This window comes from Solenopsis invicta, chromosome 2 (genome assembly GCF_016802725.1).
Source record: "Solenopsis invicta isolate M01_SB chromosome 2, UNIL_Sinv_3.0, whole genome shotgun sequence".
Classification (NCBI taxonomy): domain Eukaryota; kingdom Metazoa; phylum Arthropoda; class Insecta; order Hymenoptera; family Formicidae; genus Solenopsis; species Solenopsis invicta.
Genome location: NC_052665.1, coordinates 2,046,815 through 2,074,539, shown reverse-complemented (window position 1 = coordinate 2,074,539; position 27,725 = coordinate 2,046,815). Strand labels below are relative to the sequence as shown.

Sequence of the window (27,725 nt, the reverse complement as noted above, 5' to 3'; positions counted from 1 at the left end):
CGTACGACGAACGACGACAGTGACACTCACTCGGAGACGTTTCCCCTTAATTAATGAAACTTGTGACATTCTACTGCGGATTGCGTGCAGCATATCCCGCTCTCTCTTCCTGGTTTTAACAAGAATTCTACGTAGAAGTGACGAAGGAGTCGTAAACAAGTCAAATAATGACAGCACTGTACCTTCCATTGGGATTCTATCATTCTCTCTTATTACTGTTATTGGTGATATTCGTTAGGGAAAATAAAAGAGACTGCTGAAAGTAATTGGGATGATAACGGGATGATACAAAAGTGGAAATGTTGGAATAGCCAGGAGAGAAATTGGACACGTGCGATGTTGATGCTTCGTTATAACGGTCTGCATTTTTGAGATATAACAAATAGTTGTCCACACTGTCGGGAAAAGACAACGGAGACCAAACAAAAGAGACTGCACACCCATCTCTAACTTCACATTACTCTTCAGCTTCTCCCTGTGGGATATGCAGTAATTTTCCCCACGAAAAATAGTATCATTGTTTGAAAAATTAAAATATATTTTGTACTGATACACAAGATATATTTTAATGTTTTAAACAATGATACTATCAAGGAAGGTGCTACGTCTCTGCAGTAAACTACAAATCTATTGCGATTAATTGCGATAAAATTTATTTTATACCAAATTCTATTTATCGGTAATGAGATCTTTTTTGTGTTTGATGAATGCTCTGATCTCACGATTAGTCCCGAGCATTAGTCATGAGCAGTGGCTCAATGAATAATGACGCAGAATATCATGGTAAAAGTTTCTTAAAATAGCGTACTAATATTGAAATGTAACTTTGTGACAATCAATTTCGATTCACGATGTATGAATTATTTTCTTATATGTCTAAAATATTAATCATGTGTCGCGCGTGACGATTCATTAATGAGATGATAGAAAGAAAGAAGTGATTCGCTTGCAAGTGAAAACTTGGATGAACTCGATACAGAAAGAAAGAGATCGAAAATGGACTTAAAAAAAAAGTATTACTCTGTCCTACGGTGAAGTTTAAAGTTTCTCGATACACTATATATATCCTGTCCAGTTACGAATAGTTACATTCTAGGACGAGAAGAGTTTTCAAATATGCTGAGTTTGAATGCGAGGTATTGCTCTTTCCCGGTAAAAGTAAACAAGTTTCAGGATGCTGAGGAATGTTAGTAACGTACAGAGATTATTCAACACAGAATAGAAATGGGCAGAAAAGAAATAGACGAAAACATTTAGTAATATTTCTCTTTCCATTTTTTTTTTGTTGATTTATAGGGCATGCAACGTTTCATAATTCTATTAGCGATTTAATTAATAAGGGATAATACGTTTGAACTATATGCGATGTTACATTCAATATCGTTTAATTCTGCGAAGCTCATCGTTTTAAACAAACTGTTAATTATGTGCTAATGAGTTTGTGTCGTAATGAGAGAAACGAGAATTAGTTTTAGTTAAAACAAACTGACCGGTACTTTAATTATTTTGTAGTGAGGTATGCGTGAAATAATATTTAACCCGTTTAGTTCTCTTTTATACCTTATAATTAGTAATTATTATAATGAATGACAGAGCGAACAAAATTCTGGAAATATCGTATTTATATGACCACTTAAAATTACGGGACACTGACTCTTATTATCTCTGAAACAATATCATAAAAAATTATTATGAATATTATTTGTATTGTCAAAGCTTATGTTTGTTGTTCTACATTATGCACTTTACAATTTTAATATTCAATTATTTTTACACTCAAATGACGTTACCATCCAGCAATCAATCAAATTGATTGCCATCTAACCGTGATACAGCGTGACACGTATCTCTTTCAATTGCCTCCCTTATATGTCAGAAATACCAATAGAAAATACCCAATAATACGACACGGCACCCGCATAAAGTAATGTATGAGTTTCTAATTTCAACATCAAAGTAGTGCGCACATTCTGTGTGGTGTAGCTCGTTGATTGCGAGCGACAAATCTCGATTCACGCAATTTTGGCAATGCTTTAAATCAGTTAATGGATTAATTAAAATAAACGCGGGAACGCCAGTTACAGGTCTGTCAAATTGATGCATGCCTGTCGCAAAACCGTGTACGTCATTATTTACAGTGAATTGACATGCTTCGTATCGAGAACCGGAGTTTCGTGCTAAAATCGATCGGGATGGTTCTGTTTTCGCATATTGTCCGTTCCCACGTATGGTTAACAATCTGTCCCCCTCTCACTCCTTTACAAATCTTTAGCTGGATTGCTGATACAATCATTAGATGTTGTGTTAGATTTTTGATTACTCTTTTATAAAATTTCACTTTCTACATCATACTTTTGGAATATGGTTGTATCGTCCCCGCGACAGATTTAAGGGAAGCAAATAGAAGATCAGAAGAGATTGCTTTTACAAGAAAACTTTTTTCGGAAAAGCTTCATGGAACATCGAACAATTCGACATCTAATGTTCGAATCAAAATCAAATGGAAAGTACAAAATGGTAGATACAATAATCTGTATCAAATATTTTCCAAGTATGGAGACATAGCGGTTCTTGTTGTATCAAAGAAAGATAGTGCCTTGATTGAATTAAAAGATAAAAATGCAGCAAAAATAGCAGTTCTAGTAGAAATCGGTTTAGTCGAAAACCTATTAACGCTATGTGGTCTGCGGGATACACAGAAACGTTCAACCTATACGACAGTAAGTGCACATTTTAACACCGGAAAACCTACATTTCCTGCAACCAAACTTCTTAACAGCACGCCATGCGCATCTGTCAATTTTTCTTCTGCATCTGATATATTTACGCGGACAAAAATGTCAGACGCAGAGTTTGAAAGTTCCGTATTAACCAATTTAAGGAGAGCACAGAAGCACAAACAGCTCATAGAGGAACTGAAGGCACAGAAAGACATAGGGTATAAAGAAATTTGGTCTCGGTTAAGCTTGTTAATTTTAAGTTTCAAGAAATAGTTAATCTAACCGAATGCAAGTTTCGAACGATATTTTTCTATTGACGCACATAAAGTGAAGTATAAAGAATTAAATTCTTTACAGTTTTTTTCAGGGGGGAAAGAGTTAATATAGATGCTAGTGAACATCAAGTATTATTAAATTAATTTTAATTTAATAAAAGTGATATTACTAACTCTTATTCGATTATAACTGTGTTATATGACAGAAAGTAACGGCGCGCAGTTTGATTGAGTCTGAGAAAGTATATAAAATCACACGTATACATAAAGCACTAAGATCCAGCTATGACCGAATAGGCCTTCTTGTTTAGATAAAGAATTAATATTGACAATTATGTATTATTAAATATTTAATTATTAAAATATAAAATAATATAAAACTTAGGGAAACGCTCGTATTGTAATTAAACACAAAGTATAATAATAATCGGTCAGATTAAGGAGCTAAATTAAACGATTTAATTCAAGATTTAATTTACAATAACAAATTAAACAAATTACGTAGGAACGTTTCGGCTTTACTTAGCCTTCATCAGCCTATTAAATTCAATTATAATACAATTAGAAGTTCGTTTTTTACAAAAGAATTTTTTCTTTCTGTTTCAAACATAACAAATTTTCCCTAAACTATCTTAAAATTGTCGCGTGTCGCATACCGCCTATGATATAACTTATATATTATTATACAACTTATATAACTTTTTGATATAATTAATTTAATATAATTTATTTTTTAATATAATTAACAAATACTGTCACTTGGTTTATAGGTATGCCAACGTTAATGTTAAACACGTTCTATATCACTTTGCCCTCGATGTATTGCCAATATAGTGTTGCAACATTTACTGCAATAATATCTCCATCTTTATTAATGATGGAACCGCCGGACGTATTGTTGCAGTTACTGGTAATAACGGGTATTTATGTTGAAGACCGTTTCTCGTCCGTACACTATTCCTGGATTTATATGGATAATATTATCAATTATGCCAACAGAAAATATTCTATATCCCTTGTGAGTTTTTTTATTATTAATATTTAATTTTGAGAAGATTGTATCTACTCCTTCAGGTTTCAATATGGCTATATCCAATTTTTTGTTGCTGCCTATAACTTTTGCCAAGTAGTGATTTTGATATTCGTCGCATTGGAGAAGTTTAATTGGATTGTGCATCAACACCTTATTTTCTGTTGCGTTCTTTATCACGTGCTCGTTTGTAATGATCAATCCGCTATTTTTCCAGAAGAATCCGGATCCCTGAGAACGCTGATAGTAGCAAAATTTATTTGATTGTCGATCATCAATTTTTTCTCTTTAAATGCAGTTCTGAAAAAATTTTTAGAAATGCCTCATGTTTTTGATAAAGTTATATCTTTCATAAAAAAATTGTTCGCATTCTGCATATTATGCCAACACATGATCCGAGAATGTTTTTGATCACTCTTTGAGATAATTTTAAATTTGCAACTTTAGGTAGAATCATATTTAAACACGTCTTATGACAATTAAATCACTATTATAGATGTTTGTATGATATCGTATGATATTCTCAAGATGTGTGCTGTTTGATGTCCAAACGCAAGGTTTGCGTCCATTATTCCCGGATTTATATAGATAATATTATCAATCATGCCAACAGAAAATATTCTATATCCTTTGTGAGTTTCTTTGTTATTAATGTTTAATTTGGAGAAGATCGTATCTACTCCTTCAGGTTTCAATATGGCTATATCCAATTTTTTGTTGCTGCCTATAACTTTTGCCAAGTAGTGATTTTGATGTTCGTCGCATTGGAGAGGTTTAATCGGATTGTGCATCAACACCTTATTTTCTGTTGCGTTTTTCATCACGTGCTCGTTTGTAATGATCAATCCGCTATTTTTCCAAAAGAATCCGGATCCCTGAGAACGCTGATACTAGCAAAATTTATTTGATTGTCGATCATCAATTTTTTCTCTTTAAATGCAGTTCTGAAAAAATTTTTAGAAATGCATGTTTTTGATAAAGTTATATCTTTCATAAATAATTGTTCGGATTGTTCTGCATATTATGCAAACACGTGATCCGAGAATGTTGTTGATCACTCTTTGAGGTAATTTGCAATTTTAGATAGAATCATATTTAAATTATTGTACCTCACGTCTTATGGCAATTAAATCACTATTATAAACGTTTGTATAATATTGTATGATATTCTCAAGAAGTGTACTGCTCGATGTCCAAACGCGAGGTTCGCGTTGATAATTCAAGATTTCTTGATAATTCAAGATTTAATTTACAATAACATATTGTTTTAAATATTATGTATTAAATATTTAATGTTGTATACAATTTTTAATCAGAATAATAACTGTATAAATTTGTGCATACCATTTATGCAATGTAATAAATGCATATATTATGCATTTAAGCGAGACGAGATAGGAAGATACCGAGATTTATTCTCGACAAAAACAAATGATTGAAGAAATTTTCTTGTCTTGACGGGCTAGGATTTTCCCTTCTCAAGTTTCTCGAATTTTATGTCAAGATGTTGGAAACTATATCGACTATCACATCTCGTCTGTTCTTCACTTCCATCAAAACGACATGATACCATACCAAGTCTTACTATAAATGATTATATAGATTATTTTTCAATATCATGGCCATACCTTAGCGTTCTTTAATTCCTGCGGATAGAAACTGCGTTTTTGTCATAACTTTATTTATAGCTACCGCGGTTAATAACTATTTAATTGAAACTAAAAAACACAAGCTTACCCAGGCAACTAGTAATTCTTGAGCTGAGTACAGATGTGTAGTGTTGTAACGACGATTACGATAATTGGAACGCAACTTGTGTCGCCGAAAATATCTAGGAATATTGCAATTGGAAAGCACCCAGTATCAAATATTACATATCGAGATGCATTGCATTTTATGAAGTATCATTGCTCTTGTATAATTTACAATATTTAAATGTTTAATATTTTAATAATTAAATATTTAATAAAACAGATTCTGGAATCACAATTTTCCAAATCTCGATGGTTTAGTTTGGATATCAATATGCGACCGAGGCATGGAAAAAAACAAATAGTTGTTTCACAAAATTTATTTTTTAAACGACACGTAAACAATCGAAATGAAATACGAGATACCTTGTATCGAAATATATCACTATTAAAATGCTTGAATAGATACATGCATATAAATTCGCAGATTTTATAAATATAGATATACTTGTAGGTTTTATAAATTCGCAAAAATAATCGATGTAGGGCATCACAGCAGAGCAAGATAGAACGCACAAATATGTACGAAACGCAAATTTGAACTGACAATATCGCAATAGCAAGTTCATCCTTTTCACATCAAGGGTTTCGTGCTCATCAAGGGATAATGACGATGTCGATCGATCTAATCCGTTCGAATACTTCGCCCATAATTGAACGTGATTGGAGTGACTCATCTCGACGCAATGAAATCTAGTGATCCAGCCCGTAGGTAGCCTGAGGTCTGTTTGTGTTTCTCGCTGTTGGCACTGTTGGCTACACATGGATCATTTATTTCAAAGTACAAAGCTCACAGCATGGAGCAATTTCCAATCGATCGAAACCTCTCGGATAGATACGCACCGTCGATCCGTTCTCTTCCTCCGCTCTGAAACTCACACTACTCTCTGAACTCGATTCATTTTCTAGAATATATTAGAAATCTATTGCCCATACGTTTTTTCAAAACACGCAGAAAAAATATTCTATTGCTGTAAGAAGGATCACTCAATTTTAGTTTTCTTCTGTTAGATAACTATGATCTTTGCAAAGAATATTTTCTTGATAATAATATCTCAAGGTATCTATCATAATATTAATAATATCTTAAAATACACACGATGAAATATACAGTGACATATATTTCATAAGAATATCGTTTTTGCACGTGATAGCGTCTCTTTATCACAGGCATTCCCATATTTCCCCGAATCTAAAAATTTGCAGAAATAAAAGCTCGATATGATAGAAATTTAAAAATTTAAGAATCCGTGAATTTGTAAATCTTAAATAATTAAGTCAGCTTCCTTTGTGTACACTCCGATGCTCGATCCCAGGTTGCTTGCACGCAAAACAGGCGATCCCCTCCGCACTGGTTGACTGTTTGCTCTTCTCATTCTTCTCGAAAAGGTTAGTACGACCTGACCGAATGAAATTGTCCTTTGGCTCTTGGCAGCGTCGCATCTTCCTCCGCACATATACTCTAAGAAATCTGGCACGGTTGCGACCCACGGTTGCGACCCACGTGCTTAGAACGAGCTTTCTCAACACGGGATCTCTGACTCCGTCTGCTAACATGTCGATTTTCTCTTTCCCTGTTAACTCGAGCGATTGCATCAACGTCAGTTTTATTTTCCATAGTCTCTGAATTTTTCTGAATGAGATTTCCATTGCGCCGGTTGCCATCCGCGTCAACGTCGCCATGTATGACTCTTTCACTTCAAAATATTGACGAAAATGGAATTTAAACGTAGAAATCGACTCCAGCGATTGTCTCCTACACCATTCGTGTACTCTGTCTCGATTGCTACACAGCGACTATCACCTTCTCACCCAATTAATACAAACAGGTCACACTCGTAATTCTATCAACCCAGTAGTAACCAGAGAACCGATTCTCTTGTATAACTGATAATTAGCTATTGAGATATCCAATTTATAACACAACCAATTCAATGGGCTCAAATAATAAATAAACTTTTATTTCAAAGATATTTTGATCTGTTTAAACAAGCAAGTTTATTGTTTTATCTCTTGAAAGATTCAATAAAATTTGCTAAATGTGCTGATAATGAAGAGAAAATAGTATATAGAATTATTGAAGAAGCAGGAAATACGAGAATATGGACTCAAGATATAAAATTTAAATCTAATTTGATGCACACTCAATTGCAAAAAATCTTAAAAAGTTTAGAAATTAAAAAGTTTATTAAAGTTGTTAAATCTGTAGCAGCGAGTAAAAAAAAATTATATGTACTTTATAACTTGCAACCAGATGAGTCTGTAATAGGTGGTGCTTGGTATCAAGATCAAGATTTCGAAACGGAATTTGTCGATGTGCTGAATTAGCAATGCTATCGATTTTTGGAGCAAAAGAAGGAAAAGGTGAAAGACTAATGCCGGACTTACTGCTGCAAGAAACATGACATTTGCTTCTTCTAAGGAAGTGTAGAAATTTATTTCGGATTTAGGAATAAGCAAAATAGTTCTTTTTTTAAAGTTTTTTATATTAAAACTTTTTCTTCTGTATCATGTAAAACTTGTTATTTAAGAAAATCGATATTTTTGCAAGTGAAATTATCTATAACTAACACGGAAATAATTTTGAGTACATTAGTTTAATTATAATTTTTTAATGGTTCCGAATTGATATGTAATTCTCATTAAAATCATGATCTAAAGGGAAAATTTAAGATTCTATTTTAAATACTTCTTTACAAAGAAAATTTGGTTAATCTTTTTTTTTTTATTCAATCAACCAGGCGGTGTGTAAGCTCCCAAAATCACGAACCTTAACAACACACATTACGTCGGAAAATATATAGAATCGCATTGTTGAAATAACGTTTCGACGGTAAAATATGCGTAGGAGAAATCTCGGGGCAAACAAAACTAAGAGCCGCGGCATGTTGACGTCACGAGAGCGCTCGCCGAGCTTTTCAGAAGATCGAGTGCCGACAGGGAAGCGAGCGTGGGCGGTCGGCTTAATTGGAGGTGAGAGGGAGATCATAATTTTACGTCGCGACATGAGGGCACCGGCGTCGGGGCGCCTGTAATTTGTAACGTGCGTGCTTTGAGAGGGCTACGCCGCCGCACCGACGGACAGGATCGCTGCATTAGCGGGAGGCAGCCGTGCGTGGCATCGCATAATCGACCTCGACGAGCCATGATACGACGGGTAATCGACGGGTTTCAATTCAGAATGCGAAACATTTGCGCATGAATATCTAAGCCTGACGTCTAATTCCATCACGCTGGTACTTTACACCGCACTAGTTGACACACTTTCGCACGAAAACGTCGTGAATTTATGAGTTTCCGGTTTTTCTTACACATTTTCACGCGACGATATGTTTCCATTTTTATATTTTTTACTTTCCGTATCTGAAAGCTTCGGGACACAAATAACTGTCTTGCTAATAGAGTAAACTAACGAATAATGATCCCATCACTACTACAACTATAATCAATGGACAGAATTGCTCATATCTATGCATGAAATGGGATGTCCCTGGTATCATTAGAATTCTGTAGCAATTGATCTCACGTTATATAATAGATGGTATAAATTATTACTTTACGTAAAAATTATATTTACTTTACTGTTATTATTTTATAAACAATAGCAAATATTTTATTATCTATTAATTCTCATAAATCACACAATCAAACATTCAAACGTTTACCGTTACATATATGTACTAAGATAATTGATTAAGATGTATCGACGTAAATGACACAGTGACTCTAAAAGTATTTGCGTAAAGACTCACGAAGATCGATTCGGCAAGCGGAGAACCAAGTTCTTATCGGGATGTACATCCAATGCCAGTTTATACTGGGTATTGGTGCTGACAGTTTGCTTTCGAATTCAGGACGCAACGGTTGTATTTACTGGAACGCCAAACGCGAAAGTATAGAATGCACTCCATTCGACTTTTACGTTTAACGCATCTAGTTCGTAGCGCGCGCGCGCGCGCGCCTAGGACTCAATCGACTATCCCTGTGCAAATAATCGCATATGTATGATTTCAGCATTCACATATGCGTTATTTAATCGAACCGTTCACACATGCTTATCTTACCAAAGGAAATGTAGCTGTATAACATAATCTTAAATATTATATAGCAATTAATCCTTTCAGAGGCAGAGAAAAATACAGGATATCTTAAAAAGCGCCCACTGATTATGTACCGTTATTCCTTGTAAAAAAAACCGAGTCGAAAAGTCCTCAACCATTTTTTTCTATGATAATTAATACAGCTATAATGCGCTCACGTATATGATTTGCAATTAGCTCAGAAATAGAATTGCAAGATTTAACAGAAATCTATCAAGTAGGAAAAAATGTGCTCTTGAAAGGGTTAAATAACCAAGATGGATTTCGGAAGTGACAGAGCTCTAAAATTAAATTGAAATAAATGTTTAAATTAAAATTAAATTGAATTAAATGTTTCTTACATTAGAGGAAATCACAATGAATTACGGTGAACATACAATGAGCATTAAACTGAAAAAGTTTCGATATTATGAATTAAAAGTACTGCACGTAAAACACGTTGCGATTCGTTGCTAGATTGTGAAAAAGTTTTGTATACACAAATTTGTGTTCAACGGAAATTCCCACATGCACGCTAATTATTCGAATTTCCTGCAATTCTGACAGTACTATATACTTCTATAATGGAAACTCTGTTAATGCGTGGATTTAATCAAAATACATCAAGAATAGTTTATCACGCCTCAGAAATTACGAGCGTCATGCAACGCTGAAACAAGTCATATTCATCGTACTAACCATTATCCTATTTTTTTCCGTCCTCTTCATTTGCACGCTTCGGCAATGCCATTTTCATTTCCGCGCGGTGGGAAATTCCGCAGAGCGCTAACGGACGATAACGAGCAAATGTGAGTAAAGCAAACCGCAGATTTAATGATGAGAGTGCTGGTGTCGACGCGCAGTTGCGCGATTCATTTAGCAATAAATATTCCCCGCTGGTAGCAATACAAAGCTAGGTTCTCGTAGTTTCGTGAAATGTAGTCGTGCGCCAATTTTGCCGCCCGCATTTCGTTTTAGATTACGAAAGATAACGTAAATACTCAGCGTAGGTACAACATATTCCACACACGATTTTAAAACTCTTACGGAATTTCAAAATCGCATTTCATGCGTCGTGTAAAGGGCGCGTCTGCCGAATTGCATTTCCGACGAAAATTGGACAGATACATTTAGAGATTTTATTCGCGCGAACACGGCGCACAACATATTCTTATCGCATCACGTCACAAGGCCTGGGTTGCTGGGTGTCCACCGTGAAGTACGCGGACGATGATAAAAGCGACAAGAGAGAGAGAGAGGGAGAGAGAGAGAGAAAAGGCGGAAACGCGCAAAAGCAGTGGGCGAGAATTGTGCAAGCGAAAAAGGTAAGAGAAAAAGGGCTCGTGTCTCTGCAGACAGTTAGGTTACAATGCAAGCGCAGATGCCGCACTAGGAAGTCGGTGAGACGTAGGAAGACGACAGTTTGTCTCCGAGAGAAGATCAAACGAAGCGCGGGCTCGAAAGGCTACGTCTCCCATCCAATAGCCTTTCTCTCTCTCTCTCTCTCTTTTTTCTTTTTTTTAAAAAGGCACTTTTTCCCCGTATTTCTGCGCTTCTATCACTAACGCATCATATCCGCTAGGAGTCCGTTCTCCTGTGATGACCGTTTCACATTGAACGAACACATAAAATCTGATTCTCAAAGTTTCATTACGCGTGACATTTAATTTTCTCTCCTCGCGGTAAAACGTCAAACAGGCCATTCTACTCGACCTTTTATTATTTTAGCGCTCACCTTTCCTCTAATGAGGGTCTCTGTAATTAATTTCGAAATAAATCAACAAACGAGTGACATAATTAATTGATAATATTTTTATTTAATATAACATTTTGTTAACGAGAGAGAGAGAGAGAGATATTGTCGATAATTAAAAAAAAAACCTGCTAAAAGATGTGACGTCATACGCGCGATACCTTTTTACTACCGCGTAGCAGAGAGTGGTACAATAGGTCGTTATCGTCACCCTCCGCAATCATACGGCAGGATAACGAGAAAAAGTCCGAGTGAAAGCCCGAGGGAAGTTGCGCGGCGGGAATAAAAATCAACCATCCAAATTTGAGCGTTATAACTTTCATCGTTCGTTCGCTATTTGCGTTAGGTTCACCTAGTCCGGTCAACGGCGATTGCCGATGAGATGGAAAGGGGAAAAAAGGGGAGAGAGAGAGAGAGAGAGAGAGAAAGTCGTGAACGCTCCCCTGTATCGAATACTACTCTTCAAATGCAGTGCACGCGAGATGCATGCGTATATATACGTTGCACTTCGCCTTCTCTTTTGTCGCCTTCGTCGTTTCCACGACGAAATCCTGACGAAACCTACGGTACACTTCGACGGGAAAATCGTGATTGAAATCTTTTTCTCGACGCGCGAGCAAAGAAATGAAATTCGCGGGCAGCGAAAGAATGTCGATCATTGAGCGGGGAAAATCAATCGCCCGTCTGCCTTTACCGGTCGTGCGCCATATCATTATCGCGAGAGCGCCGAATATGCCCGCGTATAACACAATGGAATTATTCAGCGATGTGAAATTTCCGTTCGACGCGGCGGTTTATATCCTCATCGCGTATGCCGTCGCATGATGAACTTTTCATCAGGGTGTTCCATAATTCCGTGGCGCAATCGCTGATATCCAAGGATGTCGGGTGCGAGTTGAGAAACGCCGAAATGCAGTCGATGTATAATTCGGGGCGTTGCAGAACAGCCTCGGGCGAAATAGGTCAGTACGTCGGTAAATGCACGGAGGTTCCGAACATGTACAAAATTCCGCTGCTCAACGTATCCGTTATGGTAATTAAACTGATGAAAGGTTTCAACAAGTCCGGATAATTATTGTGTTATTCTGGATAACAATAATCACGTACATGATACCGCAACTTATAAAGTAGTTATACTAATATATGTAATTGTTAATGAATGAATGAATTATTTACCTCGTTAGAATTACTTGCATTCACTATACTGTGATTTTCTAAATAGTAATGAAGCAAGGTGTCTCTTCAATGTAAATGCTCACATGGGGGACAAACTAATGCAAACTATGAATTTATTATAACCAATTATATTACTTAACAAAATATTTAAAAGAAATATGGATTGTTCTAATATATGCAAATTATTTGGTTATAATATAATGCATAATTATAAAGAAAAATTAAAAAGTTTTCCTGGCTAAGGTGATATTTTTCACAACAAATTCTTTACAGTATTTGAAATAAAGGAATTTTTATTGACATCATTGTCATAAATATTTTTTAGCACCATTATTAAATTAATTATCAATTTAATATTGAGGTGGTACTGTGCTCGTTCAACGTACAATAGCGTTTCAAGACCGAAAATTTATTCGGCGCTCAGTTTAATTAATTTGACAACATATATAAAAGCACGTAATAAATATTCAGCTATGACTGAATGAAGATCGATTCAGACAATACGACACCGGCGAAAATTCTCACAAAGAATGTTTTGCCGGTGTTGGTGATGATCTGCCAGATTGAATCGGTAAAGTATAGTATAAGAGAACTGCAAGCATCAATGTTCAAATCGCGCGCTCGAGTGTAGTATCTCTACTAATAGAGAGAGACGTAAGTCGATAGATGACGAATGTTGAGTGCGATCGGGAGGATTCCTCAGGCGGCGACCGTACCTCGTGATGTATAGTGGTGTACAGTGTGTAGACGGAACAATAGTGTACATCTCCTCTTTTTCCGTAAAAAAGCCTCTTTCCCCTTACAGAACGTAAAAAGAGATGGATAAAGAAAAATTAATTGAATACGTTAAAACCTTTCCATATTTATATGATGACAGTCATCCAAATTACTACAATTATTTAGTAAAAGTAAATACTTGGGAAGAAATTGCAGATAAAATGCAGTCATCGGGTAAGATACATTATTTTATTTATAAAAAATGTTGGTAGTACTGAAGGAAACGATCTCTCTCTCTCTCTCTCTCTCTCTCTCTCTCTCTTCCTCCCTCTCCATCCCCTCACCGATTTTGACTTAAATTTTGTAATATTGTTTATTTTGGTACACAGAACACGAATATAAAAAAAAATCATCGCTCTCACGCAGGTAAAAAGTTATAAGTGTAAAATAATGACATTTGTGAAGTTAGGGAATTTGTCACATTGATGGCATAGAGGGACATTGAGAACATGTGAGTGAGGCTATATTAACAAAGAAAGTTGACAATGTAAGTGTGTATTTCTTAGCAAAGTAAGGTTCACCTAAAAGGTTCCCCTGTAGGTGAATCTTACCTTAATCCCCATAAGTAGGGCTCGGACGTTTGGGCACGATCCCGGATTGCGCGCGAAGAACCGCTGCGTGCGAGTGTGTGTGTGTGTACGAAATAGAGATAAAAACTATAGATAGTGTAGTTACTATCGGTTGCGTGATAATTATTTTTCTAAATATCGATAATATCTATAGTATTATCAACAATTTTAAAATTATTATTTAAAAATTGTTGATAGTACTATGGACATTATCGATATTTATAAAAATAATTATCACGCAGTCGATAGTCACTATCAATAATTCTCCACCTCTTGCGGTGCATTCAGATTTCCTCCCGGGAATCTTCTAGATATCATTTTATCTTTATCTAACATTTAATAAACAATAAAGATAAAATGATGGATAAGATGACTGGGTGACACTCGCTCGGGAATAGTATCTCTAGAAGATAATCTGGCTACGCACCTAAAAATGGCTTGATGAGGGGGCGACGCGGGGGCAACACGTTAGTATTTAAACAAAACATGTACGATTTCTATACTGTGTGATTGATGACGCCATTTTTAGGACATTGTTTAATTGATCAATTAAAAAGATTAGAGAAGAGAGAGATGAAACAAGATGAAGAGAAAGAAGACCGTTTCCTTCAATGTTACTAAAATTTTAATTTATTTTATTATTCAACACAATTTTTTCAATCGTGTATTTATACATATTTTTCAAATCAATTTAATAAATTTTTCCTCCGTTGCACTATATGGTTATTTATATATTTTGTTAATTTCTATATAAATATTGTTTGCTTTTTTCCAGCTCTTAATTGTAAACAAACATGGAAGACTCTTAAAGATTCTTACAGAAGATATTTAAAAAATAGGCGTGATTCAGAAAGTGAACAGCCTGCTTCAAAAATTAGGAAATTTAAATTTATGGATGAGCTGTCGTTTTTACTACCATTCATGCAACAAGCTACATGCAGTAATTGGAAAGATATCAATGATGATAATGGCGAAAATAAATCGGATGAAGTCGAATATGATGATAAAAAAGATGACGATCACGATGACAAAAGAGATAAGCGATTCGATAAAAATGACGAGAATGATGATACGAGTGAGGAGGAATTATATTCTGATAATACGAGTGAGGAGGAATCATGTCTTGAAACTGTAAAAAAGGAAAACCGAGAAGAAATCAACCCAACAATTACACAACAAACACCAAAAACACAATTAAAAATAGCAAAGGAACGTACTCAGCACAATAAAGAAAAATATGCTAGAAAGCGAGAAATTTTAGCGAAAGAACGATATGAAAAATCGATAGACGCGTTCTTCATTGGTGTGGCACCAACAGTAAAGAATTTGTCTCCCTATTATCAAAACCTAGCTAAAAAACAAATATCCTCCATCATATTTGATCTTGAAGAGAAGCACATTAAACAATCTAAACCGTCTGAACAAGGAAAAAGATTTGTCAGGCATGGACTGCATAAAAACATTACCATCAAAAAGTAATGCCTTATTGAAACGTAACGATTACTTTTTTTATTACTTTTTGCTATAGTAAGTCGTTAGATTTTAAAATTACATTATTTTATAATTAATGCTAAAAGTAATGAATAAATAATGTAATCAAGTAATAAATATTAAAATTTGAAACTCTACAAGTTATTCTGCATATAGAGCATAAGCTTTTCTTGATGTGTAAAACTGATCTAATAATTTTCCTAATTCTTTATCTTTTAATATCTTTTAATATAATCATTTTTACAAAAGAATTTAAATACATTAATGTTATTATTAAGAATACGTTCTAATAATTATTGGAAATACTGAAAATCTATAGTATGCATGTAATGTTAGTTATTCAATACCAGTATCAGAAGGGGCAGTACCAGAATGCAGCCCAAGATATAAAGAGTGCGTTCCACTTAATGTTTGCAACACTTTTAGAATCATTTCGTTTTCGCTATTTATCAAATATTAAACAAGACAAATGACGTTTGCGAGTATTACGAGAGTTAACTATATCGCGTGACTGGAATATTTTTATCCGATGTGTTTTTACATATCAATCTATATGTTCTCCCATTTTTATTTATAAAAAATTTTGTCTACATATAAAATATAAGTAAATTTAAATGAGAATTAAACTGGATCCCCGCTGGCATTTAAAAAAAAATAATAAACTCATTCACGAATTAAATACGTAAGAGAAGGTGTATCTTATTTCTTTTAAAAAGTATTTATACAAAAGTATGTATATTAAAGAGAACATACATTTTTTTTAAACGGAGTGGATATTTCATAAATGTTCATACGCGGAACGAGCACTATCGAGGGATCATTTTCCTTTTTAAAAAAAAAAAAAAAACGTAATATCGAATATTTTCGCAGCATATTTTGGATTCAGGGTAATACCGCCTCGCAGTCATGCATATAAATTACGCTATAGCGCGGTCTTACTACCGCATTTGATTTCCACCGAGTATTCTCAGCTCGGATCAATCTTGAAATAACGAGTATTATCCGGCATATCCCGGAGAGTGCCCGATATCGAGAGTAGCCGATATCGTCGAGCGAACGGCAAGCGGTTTTTCTACTTCCACGTCTCGTTTCTTGTACACCGCCGTAATCAGATTCAACGCATTTCGAGAGCAAAGAAAACGACCGGGCCGCCGCTCGAGAAAGGAGATACGTCGGAAGTACTGTGCGGACGTCTCTCCCCCGTCGGGGGAGGACGAATAAACAAAGAAATATCGCGAGGGCAAACGAGATACCGAGTAGTATCTCTCCGTGTAGATCCTGTCTCCCGCCGCTGCTGGCGCGGTCGTTCGCCTTTCCAGCTCGGGTGTCCATTTCATTTGTTGATTCGGATAAGGCATTAAAGGCGCAGCGCTTAAAGCTCGCGGCGCCTTCGTTCTCGAGCGTCTTTGATGCATCACGGCGCGACTCGATTTATATCGCCGTTGCGCGGCGCGGAATCGAGAACACCGAGTGGAATACGCATCGTACGTGTACGCGACACACGCCGTTGTTGTGACACACGTCCAAACTATACGCCCTACGAACGAGCGCAATCGAGCACGCAACTGCCGGCTCTGATACTCGTTTGGCTCGCGGTTTCGTGAGCTTGCGGCTCAATTCGGACGTGCCGCGCCATAGGCTGTACAGCCGGATTCTAATCAATGAAAGCGGCATCGTTTCATCGATTCAACTGTCGGCTGCAAGCGATCGCCTTTGTCCACGGTTGCAAAATCCGAATTGCTGCAACCGTGCATTCCAATTTAAATCGCACTCCGCCGTTGTACGTCGCGCTGTACTCGTTTAAATTCCGTGCGCTCGCACAAATTATTTTTAACTCACTCGTACACGGATCTGCGGAAAGTCGTCGTGTGTAAGCAAGTAGAGGCACGTGGCATATGAATGCAGATATGTCATTTCAATTATGCTTCAATTGGCCCATCTGTTACTCGTGTTTATACTTTCGCGATTGATGATGATTGAAAAATGAAAATTTTGGGACGAAAGTTTTCCTTAACGTGTTAAACAGAAGCGCGGTTATTTATTTTAACAATTTATACATTCGTTTTTACTAAATAGAAATATAAATTGTATGTGACTCTTCTTTTTATGCCCATTTATGTGATTTGCATGTGTCAGAACCGGGGAGATTATCTTTTTTCCTTTTTCTAAACAAAGCTGTTTACGTCAGAGAAATCCGACATCCTTTTACCGTTTTAAAAAAAAAAAAAACACCGTGCAATACGTAGTAACGAATCATTCAGACTGCAGCGTGCTAGTTAGTGCGAAGTATTGCGCGAAGTATGAAATAAACATCGCGTTGCGGCAAGCATCGTAAAACATTGTTGCAGATTCTATTTTTACGACTATAGAAGCCCGCGTGTATCAGCGCGGCACGTGGAAAGCGAGGGAACGTGTTTTTCGTGTCTATCTCTGCTTCGTTATCTCGCCGGCAAAGTTCGTGATGAAGCTCGTAGGAGCGTCTGTATCGTAAGTGAATGGATAGATGAGGAGAGGCATCGCATCGCTAATGAAATGACGTTCTTCTGTCGTGAGCGCGCATCCACCCGCGTAACTTCAAGTCGCAAAGTTGCGCAAAAAAAGAAAAAAATACAGTTTTTGACAGTTTGCGGCTACAATGTTACTTGCGCGAAATTTTTCCTTTCTTTTTCTCTATGCTTCTCTCATATCACCGTAAATATTACCGTGTGACTCGTACGTGCGCAGTGTGACGTCAAAAACGCGAGGGTTGTGCGTCATGTTATACAAATATAAAGCCATATGTGTGTAAACGACTAACGACGTCATATGGACGTACAAGTACGTTTGGTCTTGTTTCGAAATTTTTAATGATTTCTTTTTTATCTATTTGAAAAAAAAAGTTTATGTGTATACCGAGACATGAAATGAAACGACTCAAAAAATTGCGACTCGAAAATTTAAAACTTTCGTTTATCATGACTATTTTCTATATCGCAAGTGGCATTCTATCATTTAGATCTTATTAACATGTAAATCTACTCGTCTATTTATCCTGCCTTTAATCGAGAACTCTACTGCTTATTTTTGACACTAGAAATCTGAAATAAAGGTTTTCTCAGAAGCATCGTTGTTAATGAAAAATTATTTGACATGTATAGAATCTTCCCCACCCCTTTTTTTTTAGAAGTTGCAACTTTCAAGTTCCTTTCTTATACATCTCTAAATAACTTTCGAATCCAATTTATGTTGAAACAAAAAGTCCAAGCTTCTTGTTCATGACAAAATTAAACAATTTTAAAACTAAAAATAAAGGGGCAGGATTAAAGTGTTTTTAATTTTCGATATTAACTAACTCCGTAATTGTTTTCCGATTCAATTTCGGCGAACGAAAAATTGTGATTCTGCGTTCGTTAACGAATCTGCCATTATCTACCAAAAAGTACCGATACTGGACACGCAAAGATAAGTGATATTTTATAAATATACAGTTTCTCCCCCCCCCCTTTTCTTTCTACTCTGTTTATTTGCGCGCAACGGAGTTGAAATTCATCAAATCAGCGATACATGTGTTACACGCGGTTACCCCATTCAGTTCGCCATCATCGTGCTGTATCTGCTCCCGCTCGTCTCATTCAACTTCGTTCGTATCCCTCGAATCGGGTTTGCGTCACGACCACGGCCGAGGCGACGAGGTATCAGGGATTTATCGACATTTTCAAGTGCGCTTTGGTATTTTCAATTATACCGTAAACTCTCCTCCGCCCCGATTCATCCATATTCTAAGGATGATAACATGAAATCGTCGTGATAGCATCGCTAAGATTTTCAAGAGTTCGCATAGCGTAGGCGATATAGTTTCATATTGCCTGAAATAGACATTTCCTGTGTACATCATTGAACAACTGAGAAATTTCATTGAAAATGCTGCATTTAATCCGATAGCGCTACTCAGCAGATTCTCATGGTAACATTTTACGCTTAACTTAATTTTGAAATCGCGGTTATATTATATGAAAATTTCTATTGAACAAGCGCATTATTAGGCATCGTTTACCGATTTATCAATTTATCTGACAACCTGTCGATTTGCATGCATGACTTTGCGATGAGCCTCACAGAATTGAAGGCGTCGTGCGTGATAAAGTCACGTTCAGCACTCACAATTCTTATTGGAAAATTCTCAACGCGGTTGCGGAGCACTTCGTTGCGAGATTCATTTTTTTTTTCTCGTGACGATACAATAAATTACACAGTTGCACGACTACTTTCTCAATACGCGTTTTACTGATTTGCCATCATGGGACTTAAGTCGCTCGGCTAAGCGCAAATCAAAAGAAACGACCGACATTTATTGATCAATTGACGCTGCTGTTCGTTTAGAAGGGAGACCCATTCGAGGCAAATCCCTCGTTGCTAAGGTACACACCATAAGAAAGCTCGGCCGGCAATCCTGCGACTGGCATGAGATACGGGTCGCACTAATGGCCGGGCTTAGCGTCTCCGTACCACACAAAAGTCCGTTGCCAAGCAAAAATTCATTTTCGCAGCCCGGTGTCGCCTCGACTGACGCGGAATGATACGACGACGGGCGAAAAGAGGAGGAGGAGGAGAAGGAGGAAAAGAGGGTGGAGGGTGGGCAGGATGGAAAGCGGAGCGGATGGAAAGAAAAAGTCAACGTCATAGCGTAGTATTTGTCATGGGTAATGGTCTGCGTCGTGTCGACGAGAGCCGGCCTTCGTCGTTAACTCGTTACCGTCCCGGTAATCCGATGGCGCTATGCGTGGAGGCGCCATGGCGAAGTCGACCTTTGTCACGGCGCCCTCTTTCGCTTCGTCTAGCTCGGTAACATCGATTAATCACGTTCCGCGCGTCCCGGTTGCCTCCCGGAACACCCCGATTCTGGCCTACACACGCGACCCGTCCTATCGCAGCCCACCCTATTTTCCGCCACCGCCCCGTCCCATTTCCCTTCTATCAGTTTCTCCCTTTTTTTTTTTACCTGCCCTTACACACGCCACCCGCGCGCACATTATTCCGGAAGTGCATTCGTCGAACAAAAATGAGATTTCGCGAGCCACCCTATCGGACCTACCCGCTACCTACGCAACGCTTCGAGTGCTTCAGTTATTTCTCGTGCAGTATGGAGGTATTTCGAGAGCGTACGCTGCGTTAAAACATTGATTTTGCATCGCGCACGAAAAAAAAAAAAAAGATTTGTCGCAGCAGCAAGAATCTCTGTGTGGTAGCTAAATTTCAGTGGTATTATATATAGCTAAAATCTCGCTACTCTACACACAGATTTTTGCTGCTGCACCTAACTGCGACTAATCTTTTTTTTTCCGTGCGATGACGGTGCGCTCGCAGTACTATCAAACTGTATTTTTGCATCGGATTGAGCGAATGTGAATTTTAGAGTACGCGTTCTTTAAATATAAATAGAATGTTGAAATCATCGTAATACACCATCTATGTACGTAGCAAACGTGTTCTTGCGAAATCTCTAGCGTTAAATTGCTACAGCAGGTTTTTTTTTTCGAAAACAAGGAACAGCGGGGATTCGGGTGATTGAGACAGTCGCGGCAGGGCTAACGTTTCTAACAGCTTTATCCGGCCATTGAGATGTACCTGAACGCAATTTATTCGGTGGCAAGCAAAAAATGCTCCCACGTAAAACGATTTACAAATCCGGAATTACTACCCGGAGTATCCGTGCTATCGAGGTGAGGATTTAGATTTCTGTCGTGGGCGGCAGTGTATTGGATAACAAAAGAAAGGAAGGAAAATGGAGAAAGGAGAGACACGGCGGATTCTAAAATAACGAATATTATAGAGGGATGGAGTTTGTGTAAATTCGCGAGGAGGGAGGGAGAGGGGGAGAGGGGTGAAAAAGAGTGAGAGAGAAGGGTAGAAGGAATTAGTAGGGGGCACTAGATTTAATTGGAGAATTCTCGGCGTTCTCTCCCATTCGGCTTTCCTCTCTTTCCCATCGCGTTCTTATCTTCATTACCCATCACACTTAGTTGTGCCGCGAAGGTCGACCGGCTTTCTCTCGCCCAGATGGAATTGCCGAATATTTCGGTAGTATCTCAAGATATCCGTGGCCCGAGGCGGGACGCGGCGAGCCGTGATTTCGGCCAGGCTTAACTCGATAAGCCTTCGCTCGCGGTTTTGCGGTTGCCTGGAGCCGAAGCGTCCTCCGGGCGCGTTCGTCGTGATGGTGCTGCTTGCTAAAGGTAGTTTCGGAAAATGATGAGAGAGCGGAAGCGCTGCACCGATTAACGGACGCAAAAGTTCAAAGGCTTCGGACAGTTCAGCTTCTCCGCGAGCTCCAAACTTATGCCGTCTCACGTGGATGATTGGAGGGAGAAAAATATTTAAATTGAGTTTGCCTTGCTTGACGCGGAGAAAAGTAACCGTTGCGATAAGCTGCGTCTGCGAAAATGGCTCGTCACGGAATATCTCACTGCCTGAAATTCTCTTCTTTTAATACGATGCGAAGGTAATATTCTTCCCCCTTGTAAAGCGATTTAGTTCCTTCATGAATGCGAATAATTTCGAAATCTTAGCTTCGCGAATCGGTATTAAAGATTATGCATTCTCCTATTCTCCTCGTTTACGCGCTATCTACATTTTCCCCTTTGCGAGAAGGAATTCCTTTTCCGAGAGTTTCTGAAACGTCTTCATGTAATCTTACTGTGCTTTGTTTTAATTGTAACAAGAGTGAATCTCGGGGATTTCATCTAGTTTCTCTTATCGCCATGATTTAATCGTGCTCTTGTCACTTTTCGGACGAAATAAGCCCACGGCGCTCTCCAATATAAATTCGTGCGTAAAATTCGGATCCGTGTAAATATCGCAACATCGTTTTAACGCAGTCTTCAATTTCCCATAAATTTTCTAAAGCGCTCGATGACAATCTCTGCTCGACGCAACGAGGAGGAAAGTCTGTCCGTTGTAAGCAAATTGACGTTTATCATCACGCTTCCTGGATTTTCAACATTTTCCAGGACGTTAATTCTGACTTCAATTGCTTCAATGCACGCTTCGCCGCGCTCGTCAGGCATTACCGTATATTCCACAGCTTTGTAAATATCTGCGCGCTACGTATATCCACAAGTTAATAGTCTTGAATTTTATTTTAACATTTTACATGCGTAATTATCAGCAGGTGCTGCTTATGTATCACTTGTGGCTAAAATTCTTATTGCGGTACGTGTTCAACTGGAATTTGAATTTTGCACTCGAATTTATCAGACATTTTTGTATCACACTAGAAATATCTGACATATCTAACTTTGATGTACTTGATTTGTGTGCACATTGATTTTATTGCGAATGACATGCTGCTCTCGCGTCTCCTCGTCGTAGGAAAGTTAAATCACATTGTACAACCTCGTCTCGTTAACAAATCACGTAGCAAAGTTTTCGGCAGACGCCGCACTGCATTCTCTATTATGTTGTAATGTGGACATATCGTCGAGCTGCGTTGCGCAAACGTCATGCTTGCACGATGCAAACTTGTATTAATTTCACATTCTGTTATCATCATACTACCACGCAATTATTAACTGCGTCTCCATGACTCAAGGACTGAAGAGGCGCGTTTAAATGTTTGTAATGTAAATAAATATATTACATATTTGCAACGCTGATGTGCAAACAACTCTCATATATATTTGGATGTGTCGATAGAGATTCAAAGAACGCTCCTACAGAAACAAGGGAAAACCATAAGGCATGTTCTTTATTCAAATTGCTTTTATTTATCGTCGTAATATAGATAGAGAGAGAGAGAGAGAGAGCTCACGAGTTGCTTTTGAAGCGGATCTCTCTGTGTCGCAATATGCTACCGTCAATATTTTCATTAACGGCGAAATCGACGAATAATTTGTTCAGACGTTTCTCGGATCCCTGGCGGCATTTTATTTTAATTCAAATCAATATGTGTTCGGTTATTGTATTGCAGCCAATTGCAACAAGTAATAGCTATAGTATCTATAAAGTAAAAGCATTAAAATGGTTGTGTGTGGTGGAATAATGCCACATTTGTATGGAAATTTATATCTGAACAATATTTATGTGCGTTCTCTTTTGACACATAAATTCTGCTTGTCATCCACCCGTAAATCCACCAGTAAATCGCTAATATTGTTATATTTGCGATAAATATAATTTCTTAGTGATTATAAAATATTATCGCGAATTTTAATCCGTTACGAAAGAAAAAAAAGTGAAATTGTGTATTAACATTTTGCGGTTTAAATATGAGATCCTGTAGAAAACAGTAATGATTCTATTTATGAAGAGCTGTTACGTAGATCGTGATCGTCGAGCAAGAAAACTTTAAAATTATTATTCGTGTATTTATAAGTAATTTACGTGCATTTGTAATGAAGCCGCATTGCTTAGTAACGTTATATACAGTAACATTATTTTCATACCGACAAATTTATTAACATTTGGTTGTTCTCAATGCGCCACATATTAAGTATGATAAAATACATACTACAATCGGATATGAAAAATTCTTACATTTACAACAAAGCAGATATATTAAGTATTAATATTGACATTTCTCGTTATAAATCATTGAAAGTCCACTGATAACGCTTATTAACATGCGTTATAAATGAATATCCTTCCTTTTTTGTGTGAGAGAGAAATGCAAAACGAAAATACCGAATTTTCAGCGCGTAATCCTTTGCCGCGAACAGAACTCAGGGACTGTTACCGGGGATATGGAGGTTTTCGGAACGAAATATATTTAGAGAGAGCTACGACAACCAGCGGGAATTTATTTGCGTTTTATTGACAGCTTAAAATAAATGGGGACCACGCGGCACCGAAGGCTAGGACTGGTTTGCTTGTATTGCGCAAGATTTTAACGGACTATCTGTCTGCTCCGTGTCCCTCGTTGAATCCGCGTGGTGCACAGTCATTTAATTGCGAGTGTTTACGGAGAGAGCGGCGCGGCACGGCGCGCAAGAGACGCGCGATGTTTATCGAGATCTATGATTAAGGGTAATAATATTTTCCGCGAAAGCTCGATGTTCCTGACGAAACTTTCCTACGTGGGAAGGCAATTAGCATCTTGCTATTCCCTTTTATGCAAAGTACCGAGGACGCACCCCATGCTTAGGTATATAAAATGAACCTCTCGAGCGAACAGACCGATAAGTTCTATTCAGTTTGATATAACTGAGTTAATTAATTGTTTGAAGTAATTAGCATCGTAAATGAGTTTTGCCACTTCCCTCCCGGGGGCAATCGTCACTTTTACTCCAAGACACAAGTTAGAAAACTATGAGTGACTTTCATCATTTAGCTGCGTGGTGACACGTAGCTAAACATTTTTTCGGACGTGACATCTTAATTTTAATATATAGGGTAAAGTTGCATATTATAAAATACCTTTTTTTTAAAGACTTATAATTATATTTATACACGCATATGTCAAATGTAAAATAAGCTGAGATAAAAAATCTGCTATTTCACGAACGTCACTCACATGGCGAGTTCTTTCGCTGCATAAAAAAATAATAGATGGAAATTGAGTTGTAATCAGACGCGGCAGATGTCGGATTTAAAACAGATTTGCGTACAGATGCATTTTCACGTGCGCTATTTCGATATTACCCTTTGCTTCATGAGGGGCTCATTCGTTTACTTTGAGGACAAAAATTAACATCTCCCAGAAATGAGAACATCTCCCTGAACGTAAAAATACACACGCGACAGAAAGCTCGAGTGTTTGCAAAAAAGCGCTCATTGTTTGCGCAAATACTTCGAAAGTAGTTTCAGTTACGCGTGTTTATTTCAAGCGCAAAAGCTGTTTTTTTTTCTTTTTACGGAGAAATAGAAACGAACATTAGTTCGGGACGGCTATCTTCATTAACCCCGCGACCAGGGAAAGCCGTGCTCGTTATCTTTTCACGAAGAGAGATTATCTCAAAAGATATCGGTAGCGTATACCTTAATTACAGTCTACGCGACCAGCTTTCATTATTATCTCTCTCTCTCCCCGCTTAATTTCAGGTCGTTTACTCTGAAAACAAAACTTCAATAATATCGGTAAAGTACCGTACCTCGAAGGTACGCACTTTCGAAACCCCACATCTTTTGTGATAAGAATTTTTTAACTGTACCGCGAACTTGGCGATGTGCCAGAGCTTGCGGCAGCGCCTTTTTCACTCCAACTTCTCAACTCTTTAATCGTATCGCCGATAATTCCGTCAGAGGCAAAAGACCGCGCCTCCAACTCGTAAAAAGTGGAAGAATGAGAACGGCGGATACAAAATTATGGCATTCCGTGTACTCGCTATAATAATTTATTTACATTGCTCCGCGCCTCGCGCGGGCGTGGCTGGAAACGTGCTCGTGACATGAATAGTAATTAGTTTCGCACTACTATAGCTTACAAGGAAATGGCGGAGTGACTCGTTCGATGAAGGAAGAGAAACGGAGTCAAAGCACATCGTGTGTACGGGAACACCGTCGTCTTTGTGAATGCGCCTACACACGTGTGTGCTGCGTGTGTGGCCGGATTCACGGCTCGGAAGGGTGAAAGGGACGACGAGGAGTCCCCTCGCGCTCGACCCTACATGACGATGGCTTATATTCGAGGAAGTGCCAAGTATCTCGACATCGTCGAACCACCCCCGTCACACACCCACAACATATCGTAACGAGATACCTTTTATTAAATTTTCTTCCCGGAAACCTCGCGCCCGCGCGTATCTCACATATCCCCCCCGGGCATTACGTTTACGGATCGATCGAGTCTGAGACTAAACTCTGAGGCCACGTGAGTGTAAATTTTGTATGGATGAAGGAATTTGATATCGCTAGACAGAAAAATGTCATTTGTACACTGTCATGGGCTTCGCGTCTCGACGTAGAAATTTTTCCTCGTCGCCATGAATATGCAACACGTTCGATCGCTCGCGGTATCTTGCGGCAAATTTGTATTTTACGAAAATGGAAAACCTTCTATTTCCCCGATGAGATGGCCAGACGCTTTCTCTACGCGACTACGACTATTTTAAGAAGCAATTTTCAACAATAAGCAATTTTCGATAATATGGTAAGATATTCGCAGGGGACTACGTAATTTCGGTTCGTTTCATTCCGCGGCTTACGTTAAACTTTGCCGGTGGAATTATAAATTACAGCGGTCTGCGGCCGACAGATCTTCCTTCCTTTGAGGTTGCGAAACTTTCTGGGACTAATAAAAACTTCGCGAGGTCGAGCTTAATACCTCTACGGGGATTTCCGAAATCGAGAAGAATGTAAATTCTCGCCCAATTTTACGCCAAAAAGGGCTGTACCTTATTATTAGTTAGGTTTGCCGCATTTTTTCATTTTGCGCAAACTCGTGGATGATATTTTCCCGTCGGCGTAGATCAATAAACGGTAAATGCGAAATCTCAACATATTTGAATTTCGCCGGGAATCACAGGGATGTGATATGCAAAACAGGGTGTAACCGGGCGTCCGAAGTATCTCTCCTGAACTTAATCAAAGCTGTAGGGGAAAAGGAAAATGTTATATACGTGACTATGATTTAATTATACTGATATTTTTCCGATTTATTAATTACTTTGTATATACATGTAAGTCTAATAACAGCAGACAACAAAAATCTCTCTGATAATTGAATTTATTACGTAACCGTCAACTTATTTAATTAATTTATACATAATTAAACGTGTTTAATACTACACAGTAATTTACTTAAGGCTATTTTGGCTATATAATACGAGTTAAAAGTTATCGAAATTTAAATACTGAAGGTTTTTTTATAGGTTTACTTTTTCTTAATCAACAAACAATTTTGTTCGCGAATATCTGAATTTTAGTTCTGAAACTAGCTTCATAGAAAAAAATAATGAAAAATTTGATTTATATAATGGTTTCTGCAGAGAAAATTACATATTTTGCTGCAGTTTTAAATAAACTTCGCGGAATAAATAAACTTTTAAACGAGTAAGTGGATCTAAATGAATATTTACACGAATATTGATTAAAGTCCTTTTAATGTATGTAAACATTTTGATTTATTTGGTAATGCTCCTTCCCCAATCAAATTTACAAATGTATAATATAATATTATTATGTAATATTAT

At 37.6% G+C, this 27,725-nt stretch overlaps 2 protein-coding genes across 11 annotated transcripts in view; one reads left to right on the top strand and one right to left on the bottom strand.

Annotated features, from left to right (window-relative positions):
* Positions 1-27,725, bottom strand: part of LOC105196478 (neurobeachin) — a 233,392-nt gene that overhangs the window by 162,574 nt on the left and 43,093 nt on the right. The gene's annotated exons all lie outside the window — the stretch shown is intronic.
* On the top strand, positions 13,076-15,753 carry LOC105196458 (nucleolar protein 12). Its single transcript, XM_011162405.3, has 2 exons — positions 13,076-13,735; positions 14,906-15,753. Exons 1-2 carry the CDS (start codon positions 13,603-13,605, stop codon positions 15,607-15,609), a joined length of 837 nt encoding a protein of 278 aa, XP_011160707.1. The 5' UTR covers positions 13,076-13,602; the 3' UTR covers positions 15,610-15,753.

Coding starts and splice junctions, on each gene's coding strand:
- LOC105196458 (XM_011162405.3), top strand. CDS start 13,603: ATGGATAAAGAAAAATTAATTGAATACGTTAAAACCTTTCCATATTTA. Junction 13,736..14,905: donor AGATAAAATGCAGTCATCGG/GTAAGATACATT, acceptor GCTTTTTTCCAG/CTCTTAATTGTAAACAAACA.